At 41.0% G+C, this 19641-nt stretch overlaps 1 protein-coding gene and 1 long non-coding RNA gene across 2 annotated transcripts; one reads left to right on the top strand and one right to left on the bottom strand.

The window, feature by feature from the left end:
- The first annotated feature begins 8037 nt into the window (after window positions 1–8037).
- On the top strand, window positions 8038–14395 carry LOC115777960 (uncharacterized). Its single transcript, XM_030725985.1, has 8 exons — window positions 8038–8087; window positions 8721–8806; window positions 9957–10295; window positions 10717–11046; window positions 11784–11885; window positions 13099–13410; window positions 13712–14071; window positions 14237–14395. Exons 1-7 carry the CDS (start codon window positions 8038–8040, stop codon window positions 14059–14061), a joined length of 1569 nt encoding a protein of 522 aa, XP_030581845.1. The 3' UTR covers window positions 14062–14071; window positions 14237–14395.
- Window positions 14396–17321: 2926 nt separating this feature from the next.
- LOC115777956 (uncharacterized) lies at window positions 17322–19358 on the bottom strand. Its single transcript, XR_004019718.1, has 4 exons — window positions 19285–19358; window positions 19014–19120; window positions 18297–18389; window positions 17322–18199 (listed from the first exon to the last, which is right to left on the bottom strand). It is a non-coding gene; the product is annotated as an uncharacterized LOC115777956 (long non-coding RNA).
- Window positions 19359–19641: the final 283 nt, after the last annotated feature.

Below are 19641 nucleotides of genomic sequence, written 5' to 3'. Positions count from 1 at the left end.
ATTGCACAAATGCAAAAAAAGCAGACAAATGCGTTTAATATGTGCACTGAGGGACATACAGTCACCCAGTAAGTCTATGACCTGCATTAAGTAAGGTTATGGAAACAATCCCATACAAGCAGATTAATTCTGTTTCACTGAGAATAATGTAAGAACTGAATATCAACACTCTTATAGAACGGGGCGTTCTACAGATACAGCTGTAACTCAAAGGACAGATGATTGGTTAAAACGCATAGAAGAAAAGAAAATGGTGTCAGTTGGATTTTATAGTGGCATTTGATATAACTGATCAAAGAGTAATTGATTAAATAAGTTAGAATGCTATGGTTTTAATCAAAATGCACTGCTGTGGATGAGGAGTCATTTAACTAATCAGAAACAAACAGTGGTCAAACACACCTTAAACACAATGCTTGGCAGTTGGAAATAAACCTGTAAATAACTAATATGGAAAATTCCTTCATATTTATACAGTAGATTGTGCGGTGTTGTTACAGTGGATCTAACCCTGGTGTTGTTGTTTCTTGCAGACACTCTTCCAGGTGAAATCTGGTATCGTCTGGCTTTCATGGCTGTTCCAGTTGTTGTCATTGTGGCTCTTGTATTATATTTCAGGAGATTAGTCATCAATTGTGTGTCGTGTGTGTGTTGTATTTGAAAAAAAACAAAAAACGCTTAAGAAAAACTCAACACTACAACATGAAGTGAGTGCAGGTGGAGGTCAGGTATGGAGGTCAGCTGTGGCAGAAAGGCTGAGGAGGGGGAGTGTGTGAACCAAACACTGTTTCTGGCTGGAACACCAGAATCTACAAGGCTGGAAAACACAGTTGATAACAAGACCCGGACAGAGAGGCACACAGCAAATCCCAAATTTCCCCTCTGTGGGACAATAAAGGCTGTTTCTTCTTCTTCTTCAGCAGGAGGAAAACCAATGAGGCCATTGTTGCGTCTTATTTTTACTCTTTTTACTTAATGGACAGAATTATAATGCTGTAAAATTCCAACAATTGATTAATTTAATAATGAATCAATTAAATGATTAAATAAATGGTGAATAAATCAAATGATTACATTAATAGTAATTGAATCAAATGAGTAATTAGCAGTTGACTCAAAGCTCTAAACAGTAGTTGATTAAATGATAAATTAATCTTTGGATTAAATAATGTATAATCAGTAGTCGAATTAAAATGATCAAATAGTGATTGAATTAAAATAACTAAATAGTGGCTGAAGCAGTGGTTGAATAAATAAATCAATAAATTAAATAGAGGAGCAGGATGACTTCACGGCTTCTGGGAAACATGTTAATCTTATTTATGGCCTTCCCGGGCTCGGGGAAGAATATGTTTATCTTATCCTTGAAGGTTTTGACAGTCTGTGCAGTTCGGTGTACAGGAGAGTGAGTACACGTCTCCATGTCCTGTTACTAAGCAGGATAAACCTGCCTGGTAAGGATCAGGGAAACGTCAGAGCAGGAAGTGCTTCTTTTACAGAACTTTATGGAAGAAATCTGAGCCATGAGAGTCAATGAACCAATGATGAAGGCCAAGTTCTCTGTATCTGTTTTTGCTTGCAGATAGTGGTAGTATAAAATGTTATGCTTAGCCTAGAATTGTTGCTGTGTTGGGAAGGGGAGTCACAGCCAGCTGCTGGGATGACCTGTGAACTCCTGAACCAAGAGCCCCCATGTACATGTGATCCTTCTGATTCTTTGTTATAATAAATGTTCACATTTTAAACTAAACTGTTTAAATGTCTTCATTCACAAATAAAAAACATGACATATCACCACAAAGGATATGGAAAAACTGAGACAATATTTACACAGCAGGTGATGAGAAATAGGAAACAGCTGGGAGGGAACCAAAGCACAAAGACTGAAACTTACCAAAACAGGAAGTAACCAAACAGAGCAGGACCAGGAACCATGAATGTGACACAGGGACGGGGGATGAACGATGAAGAAAAGCAATGAGAACAGAACCTCAGGGAAACAAAACAAAGGCCCAGCACCAGGCCTCTGAAGGAGATGGAGGCGTAGGGGCCCACTTTCAGATATACATCTACTGCAATTAATTTATTCCTCAGGGCTGTGCAGTCCAATAAGGTAAATTTTAGAGTTATTAAGAAATACGTAGAGCAGGTTTTCAGGAAAAAAACTGTTAAATGTTCAGTGTCTATGCCAGAGAAGCCAACTGAGTCCAGGGCTGGACTGATAATCTGCCCGGTGGGCCGACAGTCCTCAGGGGCCGATGCTGTTGGATTTTTTTTCTTTCCTTTATTCTAAGAGACCAGCCCACAGTTTAGAGGGGGCGGCCCATTGGGCCATCTTCAATATAGACTGAACTATAGTGGACTGAACCATCAGGATATAGGATGAAAACAGCCCCACCCTCTCTCTGCGTGGTCCCCAGTAACTCCCACTGGTAGTTTCAGTGTTGAGCACGTGTGTTAAAGGAGCAGGAACATGGAGAAACTGATGCAGCAGAAAGGAGGTGCGAAGAAAATTAAGAGTGTCGATGTAGATGCTACAAAGTGTGTAAAGATCACAGACATGTTCGCTGCTGTAGCCTCCACGTCCTCTGGAACAGCAATGCTGCAGCAACAGCAGCTGTAGGCAGAGCCGGCCAGAAGCATAGGCGACAAATGCGGCTGCATAGGGCCCCCTGATCACCAGGGGGCCCTATGCAGCCGCATTTGTCATGAAACCTTTTGGTTTGTTTTAATTTTTTACATATGCCAATGTCCTAAAAGAAAGAAGAGACTATTCTAACTGTCCAGATTTGTACACTTGTAACAACACTAATTTAATGAGTAGGCTACACTCTAATATTTCTGCCTCAGACTGATGCTAAAAAGCTGATTCATGCATTTATTACTTCTAGGGTGGATTATTGTAATTCATTATTATCAGGCTGTCCTAAAAGCTCCCTGAAAAGCCTTCAGCTGATCCAAAATGCTGCAGCTAGAGTACTGACAGGGACTAGAAAGAGAGAGCAGATTTCTCCCATATTGGCTTCTTTTCATTGGCTCATAGTACCATATCACCCCAACAGAGCACTTCAGTCTCAGACTGCTGGCTTACTTGTGGTTCCTAGGATACTTAACCCTCTGAACTTGTTCGTTTTTACTACCCTTTCAGCTTGTTCGTGGCCAAAAATTGCCACTAACAAACAGAGGGCATAATTTTTTAATTTTTTCTTGTTTTTTGATTTTTTTTTTGCATAACGTTCTTAACTAACATCAGTTCTTCACGTAAATGTAAAATGTTCATTCCTTTTTTATTTATTAACCCTTCAAATGCCAGCTTGTTTGAACAATGCACTTGTTGGCAAATTACCTCAAAACTGAGTACTTCATATATTCGCAGTGCTATGGGATTCTCTTGTATTATCAAAAGTACAGCCTGAGATATGTAACTGATTAATAAGAACACTGATTATTATGCATTAATATTTTTTTGCAGGGAAGGCAAAATTGAAGAAACTCCCTTTCAGCTTGTTCGTGGCCAAAAATTGCCACCTCATGTTTATATTCAAAAAATGTTCTAAAATTAACATTTTTTAACCAATTTTCACACTTTCACAACTTGATTTTTTAAATTAGCATCAGTCCTTGTCATTAGAACCAAAATTTGATTCAAACTCTATATTTTAACCTTTTAAATCCCAGTTATATCATGTAGTCCTAATAATTTATAAAATGAGAAAATTATAAATTTACATTTTTTTACCAAATAACACATGCAACCTGATTTATTTTTTTAACCTTCATTGCAGCTAAATGCATGTCAATTATCAGCAGTATCATTGATTTTTATGAATCATTACTTTTTGTGCAGTGATGAAAAAACCTAAAAACTCCCTCTCAGCTTGTTCGTGGCCAAAAATGGCCACCTCATGTTTATATTCAAAAAATGTTCTAAAATTAACATTTTTTAACCAATTTTCACACTTTCACAACTTGATTTTTTAAATTAGCATCAGTCCTTGTCATTAGAACCAAAATTTGATTCAAACTCTATATTTTAACCTTTTAAATCCCAGTTATATCATGTAGTCCTAATAATTTATAAAATGAGAAAATTATAAATTTACATTTTTTTACCAAATAACACATGCAACCTGATTTATTTTTTTAACCTTCATTGCAGCTAAATGCATGTCAATTATCAGCAGTATCATTGATTTTTATGAATCATTACTTTTTGTGCAGTGATGAAAAAAACCTAAAAACTCCCTTTCAGCTTGTTCGTGGCCAAAAATGGCCACCTCCTTTTTGTGCTCTAAAATGCTCTAAAATAAATATTTTTTAACTGATTTTCTCACTTTCAAAACTTGAATTTTAAAATTTGCATCAGTCCTTGTCATTAAAACTAAAATTTCATTCAAACGCAGAATTTTAACCCTTTAAATCCCAGTTATATCATATAACTGCTATAGGCTTCCTCTATTCCCCGTCGCTGACCGCTGGTTGCCTGGGGTTTGTGCACAAAAGAAGCACATTCTTCCCTCGCTTGGGCATGTAGGATACTGCCATGTTAGTTTTGTGAAAAGAAAGACAGATGACAGAATCTTGTGCTGTCACAGTTGGAGGAGGTGGGGAGGTAGCTCTGGTTTGTTTCTCCTTGATTGTACCAACCAGAGCCAGTTGTCTTCTGAGGAGTTCCAAGAAAAATGAAGTAAAGATGTTTTCACATGTGACAGTGTGTCCTTGTAGCTCCTGTCAGTTGGAATGTGACCCTCATTCCATGGTTAACTTCCCAAATCAGAATTCCAATGTAGGCTCTCATCTCCACTTCATCCACATCCTTCCAAACCTCACACCTCCTCCTCCCATGCAGGTTTGTGTGGGTGCACAGAAGATGAATGATCTCTTCTGTGACAAACAGGTCAAAGGCAGACTTCAAGTTGCTGATGTGGGCAATTGCATACAGGGTGGGCCCTGGGGTGAGACCAGCAGATACTGGATTGTAATGCAGGGTCTCTTCAGCAGTGGGAAACCACATAAGTTTCCAATCATGAGACATCCACTGATCCAACTGCTGTGTCTGTATTGTCCTCACGCCCTAAAGAAGTAGAATCAGGCACTGGCTGGTACTCTTCATCATCAGTGCTGATGCTGTCAACCTCTGAGGAAGGTGTGCCCTCATCTTCAGGAGTTGATGTGTCTTCAAGTACAGAGGATTTCTCCCCATCTTCGCTCTTTGAGCACATTACATAGTCAAGTGCTTGAAGCAGTGAATATGACCTTCTTGCTGGAGAAAATACGATCTTGAAGCTGCTAAGTTTACTTCTGGCAGCAGTCTTTGCTGCACCTGCACAAACTCCGGGACAGATTTACAAACAGTGCCAGAGGTTGTTGTTGTTTACCCTGCAGCTGCAACTTTGAACTCTGCAAGATGGCCAGTGAATTTTTTTTAAACTTTTTTTAGAGGTTAGATATTTGGGTGTGGTATTTTTTTTAATGAAAAGAACAAAGCTACAAGTGCTTTGAACATGTGCATCAAAGCCAAGTTTACCTGGGAAACTCAAAGCTGAATAGCTGGTAACTTGGAGGTCATAATTTATTTCAGTCTGTCTTTCAAATACATATTTCTGCTAGAATGTCACATAAAGGAATAATTATTTTCATGCACACACACAAAAAATTATGTGACATCACTCCTATGTCAAAATTGTGTGATTTATTTGCTCCACTGGAGTGTAGTAAGCCATCATACGCCCCATTGGAAACTAAGAATATTACATAAAATTGCCTGCTCAGCAAAAAATTAATAAATTATCTAATCTGGTAGAAACTGTTAAAAATTACAAATTCCATGTCTTGAGTTTAGAATGAAAGCAGTTGTGCCCAAAATGCATGCTTTTATGTTGCATATAACAAGAGATTTAAAAATGTAGTTTTAATGGGTTTTAATGGGCCAAAAGTTGCCACGATAGAGCCAAGAGGAACAATTTGATGTACACACTACATTATTGACATATTTCAGTAGTTGAAGTGGAAAATTAAAAAATCAGAATGAAATCTAGACCCTTGTGAAATTTTATTCCATATGCATTAACACAGTTAAAATGGTTAAAAAAAGAGAGTGAAGTGGCAGCAAATGGCCAGCATAGAGCTCAGAGGGTTAGAGTAGAATGGGAGGCAGAGCCTTCAGCTTTCAGGCCCCTCTTCTGTGGAACCAGCTCCCAGCTTGGATTCAGGAGACAGACACCCTCTCTGTTTTTAAGATTAGGATGACCTTACAGTATAAAGTGCCTTGAGGCGACTGTTTGTTGTGAGTTGGTGCTGTATAAATAAAATTGAATTGGATAATTGAATTGAAAGGGCTGAAACAGTAATGCATCTTAAAAAAATTAATAATCAACTTTAACCCTCCAGCATTAATAACGATTAAGTTCAGGTATGAAGGGGGCCCCAAATCAAACCTTATTTAGGGCCCCTTCAAAGCTTGGGCCGGCTCTGGATATATATACCTTTTTATATACATTTTGGGTTGTTCAAAAGAAGCCAGATTTTATATAAAGTAAAAAAAAAAAAACAATAAGTAATATTTCCCAAAAATAAAACTGCATTTCCAAGCTAACTACACAAATACAGCAGACCAACAAAACAATCCAACACGTCTTACCGGCTTCCTTCTTGCATGACACCGGGCAGAGTTTTTAATGGCTGCTGCCTTTTCCAGAGCGGAAGCTGCGGCGGACCGTCTCGTAGGTTTTGCAAGAAGCTGGAAAACATTTTTGTACATTGTAAATAAAGAGCATAAACACAGTGCATACGTAAACAATATTCAGGCAAAAAAACACACAAACAACACCAATTGATACTGACACACAATTATATCACGGTCCACGCATTAGAAACACTCGCATTGTGAGACGAACACAGTCTGTGGAAAATAAAGGTGAAAATAAATAAGAGTAAAAACATTTTAAGTTCTTCTCTCCTCCACACATTGAATACTGCTGCTTTGTTTCTGATTCTTACCTCTGCAGAGGATCATACCGGCTTTTAGTGGATTCAGAGTTGTGCAGGCCGCGAACTGCTTCCTATAAGATGAAACCAAATAAAAATAAGAAACCAAATCACAATAAACACAAGTACAAGTACTTCTACTTCTACTTAAGTACAGAATGTCAGTACTTTGGCCACCTCTGTGTAAAGCACAGTGCTTTGGTGTCAGCAGAAAAACTTCTCTTGGAAGAGTGTACAGCGGTGCCTCTGTCTCCATCCCACCACACAGTCTTAAACGAGGCTGACGGGCATGCATTGTTGAACATGTATCATCAGATGTTCCCTGAAAATGGTCTCACTGATGATGCCATGACAAGCAACAGGGTAACACATCAGAATGTGACTTACATGATTCAGAGCAGAAAGGTCAGCACATGTAAATGCTAAGTGGTGTGGAAACACTAACAGTTTTGAGGAACCAGTCATTGACCCTTTAGCAGAACCACGGCCAGTCATTATAAAGCAGTTCATAGTTGTCAATGTTGTGTCAAAATGCAGCACATTTAAACATGTTGCACAAGTTTCTTTGCTCAGTCCCCACAGACAGACATTTTTATGTTGCAGCCAGTAGAAGTTTGGAGCTAGCAGGGAACAGAAACCTCATTCCCAGCATCATTTCTGCCTGCTGAGCGCTTTGCTGTACACACATCCACAAACTCCATGACAAAGGCTCACAGACAGAAGCTCACAGACAGAGGCTCACAGACAAGGGCTCACAGACAAAGGCTCACAGACAGAAGCTCACAGACAGAGGCTCACAGACAGAGGCTCACAGACAGAAGCTCACAGACAGAAGCTCCCACAGTCCAAAAACATGCAGTTACGTGGGTTAGGTTAATTGGTTACTCTAAATTGCTGAAAGGTGTGAATGTGAGTATGAATGGTTGTGTGTCTCTCTTCTGTGTTAGCTCTGCAACAAGCTGGCGACCTGGACAGGTGTACCCTGCCTCTTGCCCTGTGACAGCTGGGATAGGATCCAGATACCTCCAAGAAAAATAAGAGGGTCAACAAATGCTCCAGAAGAAGGTCACAGAGAGGAAACCAATGGTTCGACTTCAGAGGTGAGTCTACAGGAAACACTGTGACTTCGTATTTAATTAACACTACATGATGTGCCAACATCTAAAACAACACAAAGATTTAGACTACAGTATTTTCAGAGTAAAGCAGATCATAATTCTCTGAGACATTAAACAATAAACACAGTCAAAGTGAAATTATTACCCAAATACATTCTTAATTCTCCTCCCACATAAAAAGAAGATGATTCAAAACAGTTTTTATCACAAACCTGACACTTTAGTTTGTTACACTTCCTCGTTTTGTGAAGCACATTATATGCTTTTATGACTAGATTTACCAAAATAAAGTTAACGTCAGGTATTAAGCTGATATTTTAGGTTGTGAGTTACATAAGTTCAGCTAAAACTGGCAGAATCTCCAACTTCCTTTTTTAAAAAAATCTAGATTTCACAAGAAATAGGAACAAAGAGTCGAGTAAACATTTCCACCTTAAAAAAAACCCTTTCATGCTGGTTCTTCATTTAATAAGTGTCAGTATGCTGATGAGCCGTGATGAGAGCACTGAGCTGGTGGCTGTTTATTAATGATCCTCACTCTGCTCAGTTTCATGTCACATGGCTCACTTCCTCCTTAAAATAAAAAGTGAGCTTTTTGTTTGTGTCTTCATCCAGTCAGAAGCATATTAGCAGCTCTTCGTGCTCCTTTAGTTCCTACAGGACGATCAACATGCTGCTGCTCTTCCTGCTCCTCGTGGACGGTAAGAAGCTCACCGTGAGCCTCAAACAGGCACAAAGTCTCACTGTGTGGTGTTTATGTGATGATCTGTATGATCCTTATTCGTACATGGAATAGAAAAGTTTAGAAACTAAATTGAGGTTTATAGAAAGCTCCAAAAGACAGTTTTTTGTTTATGATCAGAGGTGGCAAAAGTAGACATTCTGTACTTAAGCAGAAGTACAGATACTTACAAGCTGAAATACTGATTCAGCTTCTTTACTTAAGTAAAAGTGAAAAAGTAGAGGCTCTGTTGTAGTGGCTCAGCGTGTGTTGTAGCTCCAGGAGTTTTTTTTGTGTCAGGCTGTGATCAGCAGCTGCTGCTCTGTGTGCATTTACACAACTGAAGTCAGCAAAATGCAACCCAGTATTTCACCAGCTGTCTCAGCTGATACCATCCCCCACACTGACAACAGGCTGTTTATGCTGTCTCTGTACTGACAGTATGCAGTTAGTGTGAACATGAATGAATCTCATCTGAAATTGAAATGAATCTCTGCTGCACTGTAACCTGTAACTCTGTCCATGAACACCACAGCTGCTTTACACACGGAGCTTCACTGTAAACTCACCACAGTTTAACCTGTTTATCCTGCACTAAACTGCAGTATTTTTATGCAATTATGAAGAGCATAATAATGAAGGAATTAGATCCTTAAACTTAGTTACAGCACTTTCAGAAAGACTGTGATAAAACTTATTCCCCACTGCTGTGTAATCCATTAAAGTAAATGTAAATGTTACTAAGAAATGATCAGACAGGAGGGGGCTTTCAGGGAATACTGTTAAGTCTTCAGTTTCTTTGTCATATGTCAGGACAAGATCCAGACTGGAGGTTTCTTCCTGTTAAAGGGAGTTTTTACTTCCCACTGTCACCAAGTGCTGCTCATAGGGGGTCGTTTTGATTGTTCAGTTTTCTCTGGATTATTGTAGGGTCTTTACCTTACAAAGTAATGTGCCTTGGGGTGACTGTTGTGATTTGAATTGTGATGTAACCTTATGTTGCAGAGTTGTCCACATCAGTGAAATGATCTGTGACATTCAGAGGTGCCACAGAGTCATCACAATATCTTTATTTTAAAGGTGGATCCATGTCTTACCAAGTTTATTATTTTTACTCTGTTTCCTCGCAGTTTCCCAGCATGCCTCAGGTGTGGAGGTGTTTGAGGGGGTGGAGTCCGTCCTGCTGCCATGCCGGGATTCTTCTGTACCTCGGAGCCACACGCTGGTGTGGCACCGCTACGACCTCAATTCTCCAATCATACATCAGCGTAGCAGAGCAGGTGATAAACTGAGTGATCAGCACAGACGTTACAGAAGCCGAACATCCGTGAAGACCAACGCTCTGCAGACCGGAGACTTCAGCCTGACTCTGAGGAAACCCCGCCTCTCTGACAGCGGCACCTACACCTGCACCGTCACAGCAATCGGAAACACACGCACACTGACAACTGTACAGCTACAGGTCAAAGGTCAGCAACAAACCCTAACACCTCCTGTAGATAAAGGTCAGAGGTTATCACACTAACAGGCTGCTCACCACACAGCAGGAACAGAGACAAGAGCTGCACATGGACATGTCCATCAGAAACACCTCTGTTGTTCTGTATTCTATTCTATTCTATTGTTCCACAGTTAAAGTGGGCATATTCAGATCATTTACTAAATGTCCTGAGTTGGACTTATAAACAGGATTTATATGAAACAACCTGAAAGTGAACAATCAGATGTTAAATAATCAAACATGTAATTGTGGAGTTAAGGCAGCCTACTTTGTGGTGTTAACTTATTATTTTCACACTGACAAAATCTACTGCAACTAGTTGCTAATTTCATGTGATGCTCAGATCACACAAACAGCTGATTCACATTTGTGTCTGTGTGTCCTCACAGTGTCCCACCAAGTCTTCACTGTGGAGGTGTACCAGGGGGCGGAGTCAGTACTGCTGCCCTGTGAGATGCCTTTTGTAACAGGACTCGCCACAGCGGTGTGGAGCCACTACGACCTCAACCCTCCAACCGTCCACCAGCATCAGCAGGCAAGAGAGGAACAAAACAGTCGTTACAGCAGCCGAACATCCATGAAGATCGACGCTCTGCAGACTGGAGACTTCAGCCTCACTCTGAGGAAACCCCACCTCTCTGACAGCGGCACCTACACCTGCACCATCAGAGAGTTTGGAGAAGAGCCGAGACTGACAAATGTTCACCTGCAGGTCAAAGGTCCAACTCTTAATTCTATTAATTTTTATACCACAGTTAGTTTGTCCTTTCATTTGACAGGTGAGAAAGCCAGCACTGATGGAAAAGTGCACTCTGACACCGATTGGTTCTTTGCCATTGGTGTGGTGGGTTCCTGTTTGTGGGACACCACTTGAAACAGATCCAGTTTTCATGTAATCTGTTTAACTTCCAACTGAAGGCCTCTGTGCTGAAACTCATTTGAGTCTTTTAAGTTAAAAGTGACTCAGTGATAGAAATTAAGGCATTTATATTTTTTTAACAAAGAGAGTGCCTTTGAGCTCCTCGATGATTTAGACACCTCACTGTGCACATTAGTAGCTGTGATTACAGAGAGTGAACAGGTGCAGAGTCTCTGGAGGCGGGCTGCAGGCTGCTCTTAGGATCAGACTTTGGGAATAGTGCTGATGGTTTCTGTGGTGCTACTTTGGACTAGTCTGGGTGGGTAAGAGAGCTTGTTTGGGTGAGCTGAGCCCACACCTGACCAGAACCGGCCTGATCAACCAGAGCAAAGAGTGATTCTTTTAGAACATGGTGTTTGCACTGGAACAAAATGTCCTGGTAATTTTCTGCCAGAATATTTTCTGGAGCGTCAACAACACCCTAAACCACAATGGAAATACTGAAAAGACCTGTAAATAACAAGCTCCATATTTATACAGTACATTGTCCGGTATTGTTACAGTGGATCTAACCCTCGTGTTGTTGGTTTCTTACAGAGCCGTACACTTTTCCAGCTGAGGCCTGGTGTCTTCTGGCTCTCCTGGCTGTTGCACTTGGTGCCATTGTGGCTTTTGTATTATATTTAAGGAGAAACAAAGGTATGTTGTGTCTGTATTACTTAAGAAAAACTCAACACTACAGCATACAGTGAGAGGAGGTGGAGATCAGGTGTAGAGGTCATGTACAGCTGTGGCAGCCAGGTTGAGGACCCCAAAATCAGGACTCGAGAGGGAGTGTGTGAACTCAAAAAAAATCAGCTTTCTGGCTGGAACACCAGACAGAACCAGACGGGGCCAGCAGCATAAAATAGAAAACACAGTTGATAACAGGACCCGGACAGAGAGGCACACAGCAGGAGGAAAACCAACAACATCACCACAAGGGATGTGGAAACACAGTAGACAGAGCAGGTGATGGGAAACAGCTGAGAGGGAAGCACAGGAAGCAGAACTAAACCCAAAGCACAAAGACCAAAACTTACCAAAATAAAACAGGAAGTAACCAAACAGACCAGGACCAGGACACACTGAACACATGAACATGACACAAGGACAGGGAATGAACAATGAACACACACACACACATAACAAACTCAGGACACAGTAGAAAAGCAATGAGAACAGAACCTCAGGGAAACAACACAAAGGCCCAGCACCAGGACTCTGAGTCATTTGGGGATTGAAGGAGATGGAGCATCTTTCAGATAATCATCTACTGTAATTAATTTATTCCTCAGTGCCGTGCAGTCCAATAAGGTAAATTTTAAAGTTATTAAGAAAAACTTAAAAGCAGGTTTTCAGGAAGAACTGTGTGTCAGGACAAGAGCCAGAGTAACAATGAGTCGACTCATTAGATTTGGAGAGAAGCCAGTTGAGTCTAATAATAGATTAAATGAAGTGCTTCATAATGACCTTCACGATATTATTTCCTCATAGCTAACTACGCAGTTAGGGACAGGTAGGCAGTAGATAACAAGCAGAATTAGTTTGTGAGTTTTCAGTTAGGTGAAGTCAGGGTTTCTAACCGTCATCCTCCTAAAATAAAAGTCCTTTTTTCAGGTTTTTTTTTAAGAAAACACAAAAACTGAACCAAATATTGAAAATATGATGATTTGGGCAAAAATTACATTTTCATTAAAAACTGAGTCAGGCCATTATTCTAAGAGGGTGATGAAAAGGTTACTTGATGAGCCAGAGATGAAGATGCTGCTTCTCACAGTTCCTATAAACCCAGTCAAACATGTTTTAGCACTAACGTGCTCAGAGCTTCTGCTGTCTGTGCAGCTCATGCTGTGCTCTGTTGTCCTCTCAGTTAGCAGGATGGAGGTGGAGTCAGGGGTGGAGACAGTTTACCTACCTTGCAAAACCACAGGTCACCTGCCTAAAGATGCTAAAGTGGAGTGGACAATACGTTCCAGAACAGTCCACGTGTATCAGAACGGCTCCGACCGACCCGAAGAACAACCCATTGATTACAGAGGCCGAACCAAGATGAACCAAGACCCGCTGAGAACTGGAGACCTCAGTCTGACCCTGAAATACCCCACACATGGAGGGACCTACATCTGCACCGTCTACAGCGGAGAGGAAAACATTCTCAACAGGGTGGAGCTCAAGGTCAGAGGTCAGTGCCACAAGTAAGAGCATGCTTTAAACTGATTACAGCTTCCTCTGAGTGGGAATCATCCATTTTGAAACAGCGACTGCTGTCAGCTTAAAGATGTCTGTCTTTATTGGAGGGTACAGTGAGAGAGAGACAGGAGAGCAGGGAGACAGGCTGAGGACATGCAGCAAAGGGCTCAAACTAAAGCCAGGCTGCTGCTGTTGGAGCTTCGCTCTGCTACATGGGACACATGTTCATCATAACAACCTTTGTGCTCAGAGCTGCTGTTGATGTCATCATGTTGTGTTTGTTGTCCTCTCAGTCCCCAAGGTGGAGGTGGAGGAGGGGGTAAAGTCTGTCCAGCTGCCCTTCAAAACCACAGAAAGCCTGCCTCAAGATGCTAAAGTCCTGTGGTTTGACAACAGTGGTAGGAGGGTCCACGTGTATCGGAACGGCTCTGACCAGCCTGGGGTGCAGGACAGATGTTACAGAGGACGAACGGAGATGAATGGAGACCTGCTGAGAACTGGAGACCTCAGTCTGAGCCTGAGACAGCCCACAGGGAGAGACACAAACATCTACACCTGCATCGCCTACAGCAGGGAGGGAAAGATCCTGATGAAGAAAGAGGTGGAGCTGAAAGTCAGAGGTCATTGCTTTAGATACACCTGAAGGGTCAGAGGTCAGTGCTATAGCTGGCTCATATTTTTTGTGCCTGAGCTCATCGTTTCCATTCTTGTTAAAGTGTATTGAGTTCTTGGTTCCTGACATGCAGGAGTTTATTCTATAAAACAGTTTAGTGTGAGTCTATTTTAAAATAAGAAAACCTTCTTGTGTTTTCTTACAGATGCCTGAGTCCAGCTCTTTGGACAGGAAACAGTTCAGAATGACTAAAGATGCAGCTGGAAACATGAAAAATGATCAATTCAAAATGAAACCCTGAATGAAATGATTGACAGTGAGCTCACAGTACATTCATATCCAACCACAGCGCACTCACAACTACACACTGTTTTCACAATATATAAAAATCAATATCAAATTCTTATCGCATCATATAATCAATAAAAATGTTATGTCTCAGACTCTGAAGTCTTTACTGGATTCTAATTTTAGTCTCAGTGGATTCAGCTTGAAGGGGGCAAAAGATCTACACAGACTTTATTTTACTGTCCATGATTTCATAAGTTAAACTAACGTTGAAGCCACATGATCTGAACTGCCTGTCCTCATCAGTGTTGCGTGGTGTGTGTGTGTGTGTGGAGGGGGGGGGGGGGGGGGGGGGGGGGCACAGGCTGGTCTTTATTCATCACATTCATTTGGCTGGAAAACTGCTCGAGCAGACGGAGTCCACAACCTTCCAGAGAAGGAACAGCAGGATGTGTGATAGGAGGTCATCCAGGTGTGTAAAGCTCTTCTTCTACAGGCTGAAGGTAAACTAGCAGAGCTCATCATCACCTGGACCCCAACATCATCATCATCAGTTCAGCTCTCAGATCAATCGTGATGCTGTTGGCTGCAAAAAAGCTCTGTTTATAAAGAGAGTCATCAAAAAGCTCTGAAGATGGCAGCTCTCAGACTTCAAACCCAGAAAATCAGAGTAGCCCCCCCCAGCCCTGACTCCAAGATGGCGGCAGCGTGTGTGTGCAGTAAAACTGTTGTCATGACAATTTGGCAATTTTCAACTTGAAAAAATACTTAAAAACTCAAAATAACCTGTTCAGTTACCTGCGGAAAGCACATTAGGATTCATGTTTTATGTAATACACATGCACCATTAATATGACGTCATGGTCACAGTTGCGGGTCATATCTGAAATTTAGCGAAGAACCTGGCAGCCATGTTGGTTAAGAAGGACTGTACGTTATTATCAAGTATTTTATATTCAGAAGCATTAATCATCCGTTCTCTGTCTCAGTCACCACAACCTTTAATACATATTTCATGTTCAGTTCATTGTGGCTATTGGCAGTAGTTTGTGCGCTGGTTAGCTAGCTTGCAAAACCTGTTGGCTTAATGTCAGCAACCACGGTTAATAACTGGTCACAGCTCAGAGACATAAAGTCTCCTTCAAACAGCTGCTGAGATGAACCCTGCTGACTGCACTCATTCATAAACACACTGCTCCACACACACAAGCTCAACCTGAGCCTCAATGAACATGCCCACCCTATCCCAGCATCCTCCTCTGTCACACCAACCCTCTGCATGTCCTCCTTCACTACATCCATGAACCTCACCTGGGGTTCCTCCTGCCTGCAGCATCTTCACGCTCCCTCCTCTGCACATGTCCAGACCATCTCAGCCTCTCTGACTCTGAGCTGTCCCTCTGATGGAGTCATTTCTAATCCAGTCTATCCTTCTAACTCCCAGTGAAGATCTGAACCTCTTCAGCTCTGCCACATCCAGCTTGGCCTCCTATCTTTCTGTCACTGCCACCATCTCCAAATCATCATGTCCACCCACTGCACCCTGCCTGCACTCTCTTCTTCACCTCTCTGTTGCTTTGGATGGTTGAGCCCAGGTGTGTGCACTCCTCCACCTTTTTTACCTTCACTTTTTCATTGATCCTCGAGCCTTTGACACCAACGATTCTGATCATTTACACTTTGCTTTCACTGAAGTGTTGCACAGACACACAAACACCATCCATCCATCCATCGTTTCTGATATGTTTGATGTATTGACACAGATCACACTCAGAATGAAAGGAAGTCTCAGTGAGCAGTGAATAATATTCAGAGCCTTATAGTTTCATACATTCTTATTTTGTACAATGCTGATAACGACTTTGATATGTCAGTGTGTTGTTTGAAATGTTCATCTGTAATCAAAGCAGCTGAAACGTTGCAGAAACTCTTTTGGTTTGAATGCTTCACATTTTTTCTGCATTCAGTGGCAACAAAACATCCTTTCAAATATCACACAACAAAATTTATTTGGATCATCTCCAAAAAGAACAAATGATACCAAATGACTCCAATTACAAAGATCATGAATATAAAGAAAAAGCTGTGGACCAATCAGGATCCTGGGATCCCTACATGTGACCTTTCTAAATGCTGACACAGTGTGGGTCCTTCACACACATTGTTGTGCATTTTCCAAGCAGCAGTGAGCTGCAGCTCGGATCCCAGACTTCTCCAGTGTCCTCAGTGACTGATCATTGATCATTTCAGCATCTCCATCACTGCATCAGCAGCAGCTCTATTTCTCCTCAAACCACACTGCTGTTCCTCCAGTCACTGATACCGATCAATAAACAGATCCAAGTGTTTCACAGATCATCTGTCTGAGATCTGTGAAACACTCATGAAGGAGGGATGCTGCTCACTTCACTTTCACAGCTCTCTGCAGGAAAAAAAGTGGATTTTTCTGTCTGTGTCCTCTGCAGACCTTCAGTGATTCACAGCTTTTCTTTCTCCTCATCTATAACCAACGTTTCCTGATAGGACAGAGTTGATCCTGTCATTCACAGAATGGATTGAAATCCACTGCATGATCAGAAACGTCAACACACACTTCACCCCACACTGTAAAATTTGACAAGTTGACCTTACTTAAGAAAATCTTGGAAACCGATTGCCCTGAACAATGTAAGTAAGTATAACTATTAAGTCTTATGTTTGTTTACTTAACATATACTTGTTCAGTGTACTTAAGACCTTGTTGTGTCAACTTAATCGTGTTAAGTTAAATTAACTTAGTATAGTGAAGTTGTTTCAACTCAGAAATAGCAAGTAAATTGACCTGTTCTAAACTTAGCTACATCAAGTTAGTCCAACTTACATGAACAGTACAGTTTACTTAGTAGACTCTAGGAAACCGATTGCCTTAAATGAATGAAGTAACTACAACAAAACATGATAAGGTCACAAGGTTCAATGTTTTATTTTTAACAAAATACTTTCCTTAGCTTCTTAACAAAAGGCCAATGTGGCCACACATGCACAAATACAAAACTAATCACGTTTTTACCCTTCCACAGGGCTCAATAACTAATACCAGAAAGATGCTTAAGTAAGCTTACAGGCTGAATGAGCAGCAACTAAAACAGTTTATTTTGAACTGTAACAAGCAGGCACTCTAGCACTGTAACATTTTTTAAAAAAGTGATTTAAGTAGTTCAATATGGAGGACAGATTCTGACATACTTGGCAGTAAACAGAAATAAATAAATAGCTTGATGAAGTAATTCATGGGCCAAACATTGCATCCAACAAATACAAAATAAGAACTTTACCAACTTATTTGATAATACAGTGCGAAAAAAAAAAATCTAATTAAAATATGATAGTAAGTTAAAAAAAATATATTAAATGAATACACAATAAGAAAAAACATAGAAATACAAGTAATGGCATAAAAAAAACCAGACTGAGCATCAGTCTCTGAATGAAGTCAAAGGTGCTTTTTAGGACTGTCAGGATGGAGGGCATAGATCAGTCCAAATATGAAGGGCATAGATCAGTCCAAATATGAAGGGCATAGATCAGTCCAAATATGAAGGGCATAGATCAGCCCAAATATGAAGGGCATAGATCAGTCCAAATATGAAGGGCATAGATCAGCCCAAATATGAAGGGCATAGATCAGCCCAAATATGAAGGGCATAGATCAGCCCAAATATGAGACAAACAGCTTGATGGTGGCGTTCAGTGTCAACCATGACAATTGTACCTTCCAGAATGATAACATGCTGGATGGTTCAAGGTGAAGAGCATTCGGACCTGGTTGCTGACTGACTTCAGGAATAACAGGCAATAATCCCACAGGAACCTGGGTGAAGTCTGCCACAGCATCTGAATCCTGTGGATATTAAGAAAAAAAAAGAGAAAAAAAGAATGGGGTGAAAATCTTGATTTCCAAGTGCAGAACCTCTAACAAACCAAATTGCAATACGTACAAAAGAGGCATTGTAGAAGTCTCTTTCATCACCCCCGAGGAAAACCGAGAGACATCGCAGGACAGCAGTCCTCATGGCAACAACATCACTGGTCTACAAGAAGGGAAAAACAATAAAAGTAAGCAAAAGCATCTTCTGAAGAAAATGAATCACATTCTTCACAATAAGTGATACAAAATAATTGTTCAGCTCGTTGAGAGCACTTATTTAGTGGAATGCATTGTATTTTTTTCTTCCATGCTTCCATGTCCAGAGCATTATAAGCAAGCAAAGTCATAAAAAAACAAAGAACGGCTCTCACTGGCCGCTTTTCCACCGACGGGGTTCTGGTGCCAGTATTTGAACCGTTCAGCAGTTTTTCCACTCGAGGCTTGTTCCTGAACGTCACATTACCCTCCATGACCGAGTGAAATTAAGGCTACACGAATGTTAGCAGGCCTGGTTTACGCTTACAAACATGCTAACGTGCTGCATTTGAAATACAGGTAATCAATGTTAAGAGCTCTTATCATGGACAAAACATTAAAGGCTCTCAAGTAAAATACAGTACATGGCAGTTTTAGCTAATATTGGCCCCATAAGCCCATGCTAACATTAACATTAGCATTAGTCTGCAAATACGTTTATGCATCATCATGCAAAACTAGCCTGTAACAATACATTGAATAATAAAGTCATACATGACACATAAAAATATATTGAAGATGAACAGCTCACCTTTAGAGAAGATCAGCTTCTTCCAATGTGTAAGTCCACAGGGTTTCTGGAAGCTTCCCGCACTTCTGTACTGCGCATGTGCACTGCTGAACTCACCCCAGCATTCACTCCAGTAACAAAAATATTCAAGTCCAGTTTACACACTAGAACTTAGTCTTGTACCTTTCTCAGGCTAAACGTGTACATTACTCACATTGCTTGAGTTAACTCAACAGTATAGTGAGACTTAAGTACAGCACACAAACGTAATTTAAGTAAGAATAGGTATTACCTTTTAGAGTGCAGTAAGGATCTGTTAGCTCCACCTTTAAGGCTTCACTTCTTTCTGCTGTCATTCAAGTCAGTCTGCTCTATTAGTGACACTAAATCTCAGTGTGTTAATCTCAGTGTGTGAGCAGCACAAACAGAATCAGAATCAGTTTGTTTCCCCTGCAGCTCTCAGTGAGCTCTCACTGAGTGCAGACTGCCACAGAGCCCTGCTGAGGAAAGAGGAGGCGTTCAGGTTCCTCACAGGTTCACACCTGCATGAAGCAGCCTCACCCTGACAGCTGAACCTTCCAATCACCGCAGCTGTGTCAGCGCATCACTTCCTGTCCTCATTCTCTGCTGTGATTGGCTGAGCTTCAGG

The sequence above is a fragment of the Archocentrus centrarchus genome, unplaced genomic scaffold (genome assembly GCF_007364275.1).
Source record: "Archocentrus centrarchus isolate MPI-CPG fArcCen1 unplaced genomic scaffold, fArcCen1 scaffold_89_ctg1, whole genome shotgun sequence".
In the NCBI taxonomy this organism is placed as follows: domain Eukaryota; kingdom Metazoa; phylum Chordata; class Actinopteri; order Cichliformes; family Cichlidae; genus Archocentrus; species Archocentrus centrarchus.
Note: the sequence above shows the minus strand (reverse complement) of the source record. Positions and strands in the feature narration are given on the sequence as shown.